Genomic DNA, 13510 nt, shown 5'->3' with positions numbered 1-13510 from the left:
GAAAATGAATGTCCACACAAAACCCTGCACACGAATGTTTGTAGAAGCTTTATTCATAATTGTCAAATATTAGAAGCAACCAAGACATATCCTTCAATCAGTGAATGGAGAAACAAACTGTAGTACATCCATTCAATGGAATTTTATTCAACAATAAAATGAAATGAGCTATCAAGCCACAAAAAGGCGGGGAAGAACCTTAAATACACATTGCTAAATCAAAGAATCCAGTCTAGAAAAGTGACAAACTGCATGATTCTAACTATATGACATTTTTAAGAGGCTAACCGCAGAGACCGTAAACAGATCTGTGGTTGCCATGGGTTAAGAGGAGGGAGGGAAGTATGAATCAGTGGAGCACAGGGAATTTTTAAGGATAGTGAAACTATTTGCATGATTCTGTCAGGGTGGATACAGGATATTATCCATTTGTCAGAACCCATAAAACTGTGCAACACAAGAAGCGAACACTAATGTCAACTATGGGATTTAGTTAATAACAATGTATCAATATTGGTTCATCGATTGTAACTAATGTTCCACAGAAATGCAAGATGTTAATTGCAGGGGAAATTGTACAGAGGGAGAGTGGGTATGTGGGAATTCTCTACATTCTCCTCAACTTTTCTGTAAACCTAAAACTACCCTAAAGAATAATAGCTGTTATTCAAAAATGTCCAAAGTAAGTAAAAAATGCCACAGCAAATTTTATATATATATATGTATAAAATGCTTAAGTATATGCCAATACACACATTCAGATAAAATAAAATAACTATCCATCTCTTTCTCTTCATGATAATTTTTCAATTTTAGTTCCCTGACCAGGGATCAAACACATTCCCTTATAGTGGAAGCATGGAGTCTTACCACTAGACTGCCAGGGAAATCCCTTCATGATACATTTTAAACATTACATTCTGTTATTTTCCTTCTTCTAACATAATGCTTTTATATGTACTGTCAATCGTGTCTGACTCTTGGCAACCCCATGGACTGTAGCCTACCAGGTTCCTCTGTCCATGGGATTTTCCAGGCAAGAGTACTGGAGTGGGTTACCATTTCCTTCTCCAGGGGATCTTCCCGACCCAGGGATCAAACCTGGGTCTCCAGCATTGCAGACAGATTTTTACCGTCTGAACCACCAGGGAAGCCCCACAATATAATGCTTTTATTTGGACTGTCAATGGAAGGTGAAGAGATGCAGAGAGTTATGCCAAATTATGTTCAGGAAAATTTTGGTAGTGAAGGGAACTCGGATTGATGGGTCTGAGATCTAGGAAAGAAATCTTTTTAAAGGATATAATTATGCCAACTCTAAAAAAAAAATACTGTTAGCCCCTATTCATTTTATTCTTTAGTTATTTCACTGAATAGAAGTAATACTAAAGTATAAAGCTGCATACCAACAGTACATATAAAATTTTGCCAATGAGTTAAAATGTGAGGAAAACAAACACATACCAAGTCATCGATGCTGACCATTAGAACATTCTGATATGCTCCACCGTCTTTACCGCTAAAATCACAATCAGATGATGCTACTGGCAACAGAACAAGGATCAGGGGAGGAATTCCAAAGATATACCTAAAAGAAACTGAATTCAACAGTGAGTAAGAATCAGCAAATGTTTTAAGTCATATTATATCATATGATGGCAGTGTTTCAATTGGCCTGACCACTAATTTCTAAGAATTTTTAAAATGTATCTTGCTTCTGCAGAGTGTAGGAAAAAACTGCAAAGTTCAGTATTATGTAATAGCCAAAGTAAGACAATATTTCAGAGTCTAGGTCTCTTTCATTTTAATTCAGATATAACTCTTTGGGATAGTGCAGAATAGGTGTGATGACAGCAAAGTCTCTTTGCTCCATTGACAGAAAAACAGGTAAACTATAGGTTAAAAATTAGAAATTCTTGAAAGTTTATGATCGATGGCACGTGACTGTATATTTATGTAAAACTTGGTGGCTGATCAAGTGTCCAGCTGTTTCCTGGAGGCAACATTGCAGGAAGTTTATCTCCATGGTACGGCACTATGATTATATTCTTTCTTTTTAATAATGGACCTTAGAAGCCTTACCTTTCCTAGAACTGGCACAAAGTTGACATTTATATTATAATACTCCTTATCTTTTCAGTATCTTCTATTTCTAAATGCCCAGAGACCCACATTCTCTTCAAACACAGCCCTGTTTAGCTTCTTGACATGTTAGGAAAACAATAAATAAATTCATACCCTGTTAACTAATTATCTATATCTGTTTTTAAATAAGTCTTCTTAATTAGGGGCATTTTTTAATCAAAAGGGATGAAATTATAAATGACATCACTTTTGGGAATAGTAATACACTGATAGAAAGCCAGGGATTCCTTGAGGCATTAAAATCTGGTTTTATGGGGACTTATTTTATTTCTTCACAAGCTTGCCAGAGTGTCTTGTTTGAATCTTTCTGTAAACTATTGAGTGTTGATGACAATATATTTCCTGTGACTTTCACCAGTGAACTTTAACTATTCTCGTTGAGTGCAAGACATTTCACATGTATGCCTACTCCTGATTAAGATTACAAACAATGCTGCTTGGAACCCAAGGAACTAAAGACTGTCAAATATATCATAAACTTCCTGATAATGTTACAATCTATTACATATTATCTGTCATACAAAAGTGGGTAGCTCTCCTCATTAAATTATGTGCTGTTAGTGAACCATATAATAGAGAATGTCGACTGGATAGCAGATAGAGGAACAAACATGAATCTCACATCGAATCTTCATATGTCACTGACATTTAACAAGGTAAGAAAAACAAAATGAGAGGCAGGATCTACCCAAAGCTCTGACACTAGGTTTCTGTAGGCATGATGAGCAAGAATTCACTTAGGAGATTAATGATGCGGCTGCTGCTGCTGCTGCTGCTGCTAAGTCGCTTCAGTCATGTCCGACTCTGTGCGACCCCATAAATGGCAGCCCATCAGGCTCCCCTGTCCCTGGGATTTTCCAGGTAAGAACACTGGAGTGGGTTGCCATTGCCTTCTCCGGATGATGATGCTAGTTACCTTTAACTGAGTACCTGTCATCTACCAAGCACTGTTCAGTGCCTTATACTTACTGTCTCTAAAGATCCAAAGGGTCCTACCAGGTAGTTAATCTTTTTGTTAAACATAAATAGTAGGTGCCAGGTCTGGATTCTAATCCTGATGAGCTGATTGCTTCATCAGGATTTGATCATAAACACCCATAATCTTTCTAGAAAATAATCTGTTTATTTTTGGTTGTGTTGGGTTTTCCTTGTTGCGTGGGCTTTTCTCTAGTTGCGGAGCATGGGTTTCTCATTGCCATGACTTCTCTTGTTGAAGAGCACCAAATCTAGGGCATACAGGCTTTAGTAGTTGTGGTCCCCAGGCTCTGGAGCCCAGGTTCAATAGCTGTGGTGTATGGGCTTAGTTGCTCTGAGGCATGTAGGATCTTCCCAGATCAGGGATTGAACTCATGTCTCCTGCATCAGTGGGGCAGATTCTTTACCACTGAGCCACCAGGGAAGCCCACCCATAATCTTTTGATAACATGTCATAATTTTGGTCTAACTACCTCCAGGTTCTATTATCTATCTCCACCTCTCTTTCTTCTACTATTGTCTCTCCCACCTGAAGATTCTCAAACAATGATCAATTGCTAATTATTTAGCATCCTAACTTTGTAATTAGGTTTGTATAGATAGTGCAGAGCCAAACTTTTTCTTTTCTCTGTTATCTTAAAGGTGTCTGTTAGGGATACTTCAGGAGGAATAGAGGATAAGGAAAGTTTATACACCATATAACTTGAAATGAGCTTTAAAGGAATAATAACAAAACAAATATTAGAATGAAAAGGAGACATTTTTACTATTGTACATAAATGTTATTTCAAAGGTCCACATTTTACACTTCGATTTAGGAGGCAGTTTTAGTTTTTCTGAGCACTACTTACTGTGCCCTCTTCATTCCAAATTTCAGTAATGAGTGCTCTCAAAATTCACATTGATCCATTTGGTCATTGGATGGTATTTTATCAGTGCTTTCAAATGATGACTTAGTGGGAAATTAAGTCTTTTGTGCAATTCTAATACAATATTTGCCTTATCTGTAGAGTGTCTTTGGTTGCCACTATTGTTGTTAAATGGGCTTCCCTGGTGGCTCAGAGGTTAAAGCGTCTGCTCGCAATGCGGGAGACCTGGGTTCGATCCCTGGGTTGGGAAGATCCCCTGGAGAAGGAAATGGCAACCCACTCCAATATTCTTGCCTGGAGAATCCCATGGATGGAGGAGCCTGGTGGGCTACACCCCATGGGGTCACAGAGAGTTGGACATGACTGAGTGACTTAAATTGTTAAACAGGTCAGCCCTGGGTTTCCCTGGTGGCTTGGCTGTAAAGAATCTGCAATGCAAGAGACATGGGTTCAATCCCTGGGTTGGGAAGATCCCCTGGAGAAGAAAATGTCAACTAATTCCGTTATGCTTGCTTGGGAAATCCCATGGACAGAGGAGCCTGGCAGACTACAGTTCACCGGCAGCAAAAGAATCAGACACGACTTCTCAGGAATTTAATCACTTCCAGCAGCTCAGCTCTAGATAGCCTCGGGCAGCACAAAGTACAGAGGGAGACTTGGAAGCTTTGTCTCGGTGTGGAAATGACTTAAAGGTAAGGGTGAAGGCGCTCAGTTGTGTCCGACTCTGCGACCCCAAGGGCTGTAGCCTACCAGGCTCCTCTGTCCATGGGATTTTCCAAGCAATAGTACTGGAGTGGATTGCCATTTCCTTCTCCAGGGGATCTTCCCAACCCAGGGATTGAACCTGGGTCTCCCACATTGGAGGCAGACGCTTTAACCTCTGAGCCACCAGGGAAGTCCCTGGAAATGGTTGAGAGACCACTTAAAGGACAGAGCATCTCAAAATCTTCATTTCCCTAATTTGTAAAATGAAAACCTCAGATTAACTGATCCCTTGATGTCCCTTTCAACTTGTGAAAGTGAAGGTGAAGTTGCTCAGTCGTGTCCAACTCTTTGCGACCCCATGGACTGTAGCCTACCAGGCTCCTCCATCCAGGGGATTCTCCAGGCAAGAATACTGGAGTGGGTTGCCATTTCCTTCTCCAGGGTATCTTCCCAACCCAGGGATCAAACCCAGGTCTCCCGCATTGGAGGCAGACGCTTTAACCTCTGAGCCACCAGCCTGAATTCTAAGAATCTACTTAGCCATCCAAATACATTAGCTCTTTAAACTTGAAATCCCCTGATGGACAATGTTGCCAATACATTCCAGTGCTTCAAACCCAGGTCTCAGAGGTTCCTAGATTTCTCATTAATGACTTGCCTTCAACTGAAGTCTTTTCTCCATACCACATAGAGAGTAAAGGTAAAGGTAAAGGCGCTTAGTCGTGTCTGACTCTTTGCGACCCCATGGGCTGTAGCCTACCAGGCTCCTCTGTCCATGGGATTGTCCAAGCAATAGTACTGGAGTGGATTGCCATTTCCTTCTCCAGGGGATCTTCCCAACCCAGGGATCGAACCCAGGTCTCCCACATTGTAGACAGACGCTTAACCATCTGAGCCACCAGGGAAGAGTAACATATTAATATTGCCTAGTTTGAGCCTGCTTTTGACATTGTTGTCACAATAGGAAAGGACTCTGCTTTTATTTTTAGATTATGCATAGAATACCAACTTTATCCCCCCCACCCCCACCTCACCTTGACCTTTCCCTTAGGTTACAAAAAAAGATAAACCATAAAGAATAATGCAAAGCAAGCATGGGCTTGTGGAATTTTCTTTAGATTTCCTGAAGGGATTGAAACTGGAGAATTTGTTTTCAGTAGGGAATTTGGTTAAACCAGAATGATAGCTGTCTAAAAAAGTCTTGTTGGTTTTTATATTAAGCCAAATAATACATTGAATCCTCAGATGCTTAAGTTATGGGGTCAAAGTGAATGTAAACAAATTAGTTTCTACAATCCTTCAAATCTAATCTTTATTACTGTTAAAGACCAATCAGTGTGTATTGACTGTCTACTGTACACATTACATAGACCTATTTTCACTGGGATTTTTAAGACACGGTCAACAGATATTCAGGATGGAATGAAAGACAGTATCTGAATATATAAGATTTGTCTTTAGTATGAGCAATTGGCATAAACAAGTAAGTGAATAAATAAAAATTTAATAAACAGTAGGAAATAACCATATATGAAAACCAGCTTTTTAAGGTTCTAAAATGAATTTTATGTCCACACAAACAATTCTAATATTTGCCACAAACATATTGATTGGATTATAAATTCTATCCATAAGTCCTATGATAAACAGCAGATAAGGACATTTCTGAAGCCATCCTATAATACTATATACAGTATTTCATTTAGTCCCATAACCATTTCTTGAAGTAAGTACTATCAATTACTAAACATTTTGGCAGATGGAGAATCTGGGGCCCAAATTTTTCACCAGAATCTGGGGCCCAAATTTTTCACCAGATAAAGCGAGTTTTGTAAGAGGCAGGATTCAAATCCAAGATTGTCAGGTTGAAAAGTCTAGAAACGAAGCTTTTAGTCACTGAGCTACATTGCTTCCTATAAAAATAACTGCATGTGTGTCCTCAAGGGAAATGTGCAAAACCCCCATCTTTCTCCACATGAAACTCACTGGTGCTTCCTTGGCCAAGCTCGGAAACATTGCACCATGTACTCCTATTTCAGGGAAAAAAAGACATTGACTGTTTGGTTTTATTACATTAGATTATGTGTCACAGGTCCAGCCAGGAAAAAAAAAAAAAATCTCACATCACAGAGAAATCAACATGTAAGGTGGTCCTACAAAGTAACCTCTTCCATTTTTGTCTAAGGTATTTCAGCATTGTTTTGATGCCCTGTGTAATTCTCTTTAACCTTCTTCAGGCTTTCTAATCTTCCTCAGTTCTCCATTTGTACCACTATTCCATTTTTGGGTCCTCACATAATTAAATTATCAAAACTAGAGAGCACAATCATCAAGGACCACATAGGAGGTCCTCAACTACTTCAACTTCCAAAAGAAGTGTCAAAGTGAAAGGATAAAAAGTAATGAAACTCTAATTAAATCTATTGGAACAAACTGCAGATAGCCACTCAGAGTAATTATTATTAGGAGTTTAGAATTCTAATATTTTGGTTGCTGATAACTTATGCTACATGATTAGTGTAGATATTCAGGAAACAGAGGTTCCTTGTCAGTAATGGACACCTTAGCTTCCTCCTCTTGCTTTACCTCTCTGCTCTAGACCAGAGGTGATGGGAGGATCAGAACTGGGAGCCATCCAGAAAGAAGCAATTGCAGGAGCTCTGTGGGCATTGTAAGGAAAACAGGAATATACCTAATTTCTAATTCTATATTAAACTTCTAGAGGAGGCCCATGAAGAATTCTCTACACCCTAAACCCTACTCCTTTATTTTGTTACTGATCAGGTACTTCTGGGCTATGTCAATTTTTGATGCTTGAATACCTGTGAGTGGGCAAAAGGCTCTTCTAATCTAAACGTGCAGCTTCCCTGGTGGCTCCGAGGTTAAAGCGTCTGCCTCCAATGAGGGAGACCCGGGTTCGATCCCTGGGTTGGGAATTTCCCCTGGAGAAGGAAATGGCAGTCCACTCCAGTATTCTTGCCTGGAGAATCCCATGGACGGAGAAGCCTAGTAGGTTACAGTCCACGGGGTCGCAAAGAGTCGGACACGACTGAGCGACTTCACCGCACCTTCACCTCACCTCAATCTAAAGGTACAGCCAGGAAAGGCATCAAACAGGAAAACAACCTCCTGTCTATTCTGGCCCCCTCCCCATTCATCTCCTTTTGATAGAGGAAGTATTTACTGTAAAACTGCAGAATTTTCCTCAGGCGATCTCTCCCTAAGCACATTTCCCTTTCCCCCAAGCCCCCCAACACACCTCCCCCGCCCCCAGTCAACTTTTGGACTCTATACTAGCCATATGGCTGCTAACGCCGTCGCTTCAACTCTGTCCTTGCCCATTTTAAATTCGTATTCCACACAAGTAAATTCTACTCGGTCTCAGCAAGGATCTAAAATGTAGAATTATGCCTGTTAATTCTGCCTCCGTCAAGGAGCACCCATTTAGAAAAGACAAAACAAAACCCAAAGTGGCCCTTCTCAGTGCCAGCCCGGAGCACTTGGTTTCCCAGCAAAAAACACCGGTACAGCCCCAGTGGGAAACTCCCGGCCTCAGTAAGTGGGTGAAAACGGGGTTTTCCGGAGACCTGTCCCTTTGGGGTTTAAAAGCGTGTCCCGTGGGAGCTTCGCTTTCACTTCTCTAAGGACTTGGAGCTGCAAGAGCCCACATCCTCGCAGATCCCGGGGCGCCGGTGAGTATCTCGGCGCGGCCAGGAGCCCGGGGTGGGTGGGTTGGGCGTTCGGTTGACAGCCGGCGGCGTTGGCTCGGGGAGAAGGACGGAGCTCATTGCTACCCCAGGACCTGGGCGCGGGCTGCCACCTCTGAACCGCGCGGAGGCTGCAGCGCCGGGTCTCGGGGACAGAGGGCCGGCGTCGGGGACCGAGGCTCCCACGCAGCCTGCCAGGTGCAAGTGGCAATGGGCCAGGGTACTCGGGCGCGGTCGCTGGCTGCCCCGGGGCAGAGCCCGGGCTCTCCGCAGGTCCAAAGTGCAAGGCCAGGCTGTTCCCGGACGCGCCTGGGCGCGGGGCGCCGCAGCGCGTCCCAGAGTCCCCGGGAATGCCGGGCGCGCGAATTTCTGCGCCCGAGAGAGGAGCGCTTACCATGGAACATGGTCTGCGGGAGGCGGGCGTGGTAATGATGACCGCAACTGCAGCAGGAGCACGCTCTCACCGCCCATAGTCACTCCCAGGACCCTGGTCTTCCGCGGAGTTACCGGGAGTCCGTGCCGGGTAGGGCCGTCTCTGTCGCTGGTTCCTCCTACCCACGCCGAGCCTGCTGTTTCATCCATCCCAAGGGGGGCGGCACACACCAGGGCCCGGCTCTGCGCTTTGCCTTTCCCATAACTTCCGTAGGATCAGCCGGCAGTGTACTTTCAGTTTCTACTTTGCGCTTGGTCTGCAGGTTCGATCTCCAAGTTAATCACTGGGGAGCCTTCACAGCACACCCCCCCGCCCCCACCCCGCCTCCCTTCTCCTGGTCACCCGCGTCCTCCCCGAGCGCTTCCTGTGCGCCTGGACCAAGACCAGAGGAGCGCGCGGATTCCCAAAGCACCGCAGGAGGAATGAGTTGGTCTTCTGATTCCGGGCGATTTGAGGCAGAAGACTTCCCAGATGACCTCTAGCCGCCTTGGCAAAATTAGGCGACTAGAACCTAAAAGCATCGGTTGCTAATGAGTCCACAGAAGCCGCAAATGTGTGCGGCGGGAGCTGGGCTATTGCAAGCGGGAGCCAGGGAGGAGGCGTAGCAGCTCTTGCCGCGGATGTGGTGGTGGACGATGCCAAGTCCTTTTTTTTTTTTTTTTTTTTTAAAAAGGAAGTAAAGAATGATGAATAATTAAGAGTGCCATGGGCCACTCCCTTGGCCTCTCTAACCTCTCTTGGTCTCTTTCCTCTCTGTCTTTCGTACATGCACCTGCCCAGGTGAGATCTCAAAGGAAAATAAAACGGTGGGTCAGTCTCCTCTGGTAAGAAATTAAAGCCCAAATTAGGTGGAGAAAGTGGAGACCAATAATAGCTCCTAACAATGTCTCCCACTTGTGCATTTTTCTTTATTGGCTAATAAATCAAATTATCCATCGTGACTGTGTGTTTACAGAAGAGATCTTTTTTTTTCTAGATCTGAATTATTTAGATATTTTCTGTCTTGGTTCAGTTTCTGATATTCTGCAGAAACCCTGCTGAAATGAAGGTGGGTGATGTAAAGAAATAAGTGATAATAATATTATGGCTATCATTTACTTAGCATTTGTTCTGTGCTAGTACTGTGCTAATCCTTTTATATATGTCATCTCAGGCAAAATTTTCTCTGTTGTAGATAATTTTGTGGGAACTAAGACTTCCTTAAGTATCTGCCCAAGTTCACTCCCCTGGTTAGAAACAAATGTGCAACATAAACCTACTGTAAATCAGCTCTAGAGTCTTCACTTGGAATCCTTGGGTTAGAAATCCTGTGAACAATGTAGAAATTGATGCCAGGACAGAAACAGAGTCACATGTAGTGTGAGTATGGCTTTGCCCCAGTGCGGGGACCTCAGGACAAGTTTCTGGAATTTGTGAGTTCTCAGTTGAGACTCCAGCAGGTCAATTAACTTGAGGATGTGAGCATTTCAGATTCTTTGATAGCATGAACAAAGAAAAGAGGAAAAGAAAGCAGAGAGAAAAAGGAAAAAAAAAAAAAAGAAATACAGGGTGAAGCAGTGTTGCTTAAGGCTGAAACTTGGATTTCTATTCCTCTTTTAGCCTCACTTCTCACATCCAGTCCATATGGAAGTCTTGTCAGCAATACCTCTAAAATAAATCCCGAATCTATTCTGCGAATTGCCTAAGGTTAAAGCATTAAAACCCTGCTATCTAGGGACCTTTCAGGTTCCACTCTTGCCCACAGCCTCTTCATTCTCTTCAGAGCAGCAGGATATTGATTTACATTTGCCATTTTCTGTCACCACCCCCTGACCACTTCCCGCTGTACACGGGGCTTTCACGGCCCTGAGTGATCTGGGCTCCTGCTGCCCTCCCTCGCTCGCTCTCTGGTACCCATGACTTTTTTCTCCCTGTGTCCAGCCAAGCTGACTTCCACGTAGATGAGCATCTAGGACTTCCCTGGTGGTCCGCTGGTTAAGACTGCTCCCTTCCAGTACAGGGGTCATGGTTTCGATCCCTGGTCCGGAAACTGAGATTCCAGATGCCATGTGAAAAGAAAAAAACGTATCTAGCACACAGCCATGCAGAAAGTAAGAGAATGAGAGAAGACAGTTGAGTGAGATGCGGGAATGAGAACATGTGTGGAAGAGACAGTATGTGAAGGCAGGAGGAAAATAGGAGGAAAGGAGAAGAGAACAAGGGAAACGAATAAGAACAGGAGGCAGAATGTGGCAGGGGTGGGGCAGGGATGTCAAGTATTTCCATCTGACTGGAACTTAGGGTGGAGGTGGGGAGTGAAGAAACAGGAGGCTGGAGTGACAGGTAAAAGTGAATTTTGTAATTAAAACACGACTATATTGGTTATTGATTTATTTAAAATCCCTGACAGCAGAATTGAGGTATGTAACTGCATATAGCCTGAAGTTATTATTTTTTTAACTTTTCTGCTGCTGCTGCTAAGTCACTTCAGTCGTGTCTGACTCTGTGCGACCCCATAGATGGCAGCCCACCAGGCTCCCCTGTCCCTGGGATTCTCCAGGCAAGAACACTGGAGTGGGTTGCCATTTGCTTCTCCAATGCATGAAAGGGAAAGTGAAGTCTCTCATCATGTCCGACCCTCAGCGACTCCATGGACTGCAGCCTTCTAGGCTCCTCCGTCGATGGGATTTAACTTTTCAGGGACAGATAAAAGAGCATCCATCTGTAACTTGCTCAGCAGGAAATCTATCTTCCTTTTTCATGCAATCACTGTAAAACCTGGTTGAATAAGAGCTTGTGCATAAATGAACTTTTGGGAAGCATGAAGGAAAATTATTCAGAGGAGAGGCGATGTAAATTCCTCACCAGACTCTGACCCTAAATGTGAAGAATCTCTGAAGAAAATATTCATAAAGCATTGGGCATTTTTATCATTATATGCAAATGGGAACATTCTAACTTCAAGTTATTATTTTTCTGTCTATGGAAGAATTAATACCATTTGGAAAAAAAATTCCAAAATGTAGTCTTAAATTTGTAGTTGATATTTTGATAAAATGAACATTATTTTTCATCAGACAGATAGATAAGGATAAAAGAAATATCATGAATTTGTATATGCTAATGTTTTGTGATTAGAAAAGCTGGGTGGTTACCATCAAGTTCACTTATAGATCCAACTGGTGCAGAAAAGCCAATATGGAAACAAAATAGTATATAAAGTTTATGAATTAAAACCAATAAATATTAAGAAAGGAGACATTCTCAGAATGATTAATACAATGTACTTGAAAAAATGGAAATAAAACAATATGAATGTCAGCTTAAAGAGAGAATCATTTGAGGTTAATGAATGTCTTTTTAAATGTTCCACAATCTGCAATCTAAATAGTTCATTATTGGTAATCTGAAAATCTTTTCTTGATAATTATCTGAACTATTTTTATGCAACATAATATGACCATTTTTTGTAGTCTGAGGTCTGAATGCTAGCTTTCATTCTATCAGTATTTTCTGAAGTTCCTGTAGCTTAATTTTTCAGGCATAATATTCAACATATTTCAAACACACACACACACACACACACACACAAAACAGATTTATGGGCATGTGTTCGTGTGTGTTCGTGTAGAACACATGGGACCTGTGCTTAGAAGGGCTATAGATTTGGTTTAATGCTCTGCAGTCACTGTCTTGAAATTCTTAATTATTTTTGGACAAAGGAACTCTCATTTTCACTTTGCATTGGGCCCCACAAATTCTGTGACTGGTCATGCATACTCAAACATATTAAGCTATACATTGTGGACAGCAACACATGTCATCAAGGTGATTTCAGCTTAGTGGAGAAAACAGATGTTAAATGTAGAATTTCAAGGATAGTAAATATTATGAAAAGGAAAATTTGAGATGTATTTCAAACTAGAGTTTTAAGGAAGTCTAGGCCTGTTTTAAAAATTGGCGAAACTAGAATCCAAAATAGGTTAATTTACCTGGTGGCTCATATGGTAAAGAATCTGCTTGCAGTCCAGGAGACCTGAGTTCAATCCCTGAGTCAGGAAGATCCCCTGGAGAAGGGAACGGCTACCCACTCCAGTATTCTTGCCTGGAGAATTCCATGGCCAGAGGGAGGAGCCTGGTGGGCTATAGTCCATGGGCTCTCAAAGAGTTGGACACGACTGAATGACAAATAACAACATACTCATTCAATGGGAAAACAGCTATAAGTGAATAAACTTTAATTCTAAAGCAGATCTGTTTGATTTTCAAGCCTGAGCTTGACAATGTATTTTCAATTTTATCAAATGACTACTTAGAATTTATTTACATGATCATGTTTTTTCTTGTGCTCCTGCTGCTACTGCTAAGTCACTTCAGTCGTGTCCAACTCTGTGCAACCCCATAGATGGCAGCCCACCGGGCTTCTCTGTCCCTGGGATTCTCCAGGCAAGAATACTGGAGTGGGCTGCCATTTCCTTCTCCAGTTGCTCCTGAATAAACCACAAATTTACCATAATGCTAAATTCAATTTGCTAACATTTTGCTTTTAATTTTTCAATTATATTCATAATTTATGTGTGTTTGTTCTTCATATCATATTCAACTGAGCCGGGGCTATTTTTGTCCAATTTTCTTAGCTTCATAAAGGGATTTGGTAATTCTGTTGTTTTCTAGAAACTGTAATGTTTAAGCACTAT

The 13510-nt window shown here is 42.1% G+C and overlaps 1 protein-coding gene and 1 long non-coding RNA gene across 3 annotated transcripts in view; one reads left to right on the top strand and one right to left on the bottom strand.

Moving 5' to 3' along the window:
- Positions 1–8950, bottom strand: part of IL7 (interleukin 7) — a 58566-nt gene extending 49616 nt beyond the window's left edge. The window contains exons 1-2 of one of the 2 annotated variants that reach the window (XM_042253805.1): positions 8796–8950; positions 1465–1598 (exon numbers count right to left, since the gene is read on the bottom strand). In XM_042253805.1, the coding sequence (XP_042109739.1) occupies positions 1465–1598; positions 8796–8805 (144 nt within the window). In that variant the 5' untranslated portion in view covers positions 8806–8950. 2 annotated transcript variants of the gene reach the window in all.
- LOC121820342 (uncharacterized) lies at positions 8329–12134 on the top strand. Its single transcript, XR_006060841.1, has 2 exons — positions 8329–8386; positions 9097–12134. It is a non-coding gene; the product is annotated as an uncharacterized LOC121820342 (long non-coding RNA).
- The last annotated feature ends 1376 nt before the right edge of the window (positions 12135–13510 follow it).

Source organism: Ovis aries, chromosome 9, assembly GCF_016772045.2.
Source record: "Ovis aries strain OAR_USU_Benz2616 breed Rambouillet chromosome 9, ARS-UI_Ramb_v3.0, whole genome shotgun sequence".
Classification (NCBI taxonomy): domain Eukaryota; kingdom Metazoa; phylum Chordata; class Mammalia; order Artiodactyla; family Bovidae; genus Ovis; species Ovis aries.
Note: the sequence above shows the minus strand (reverse complement) of the source record. Positions and strands in the feature narration are given on the sequence as shown.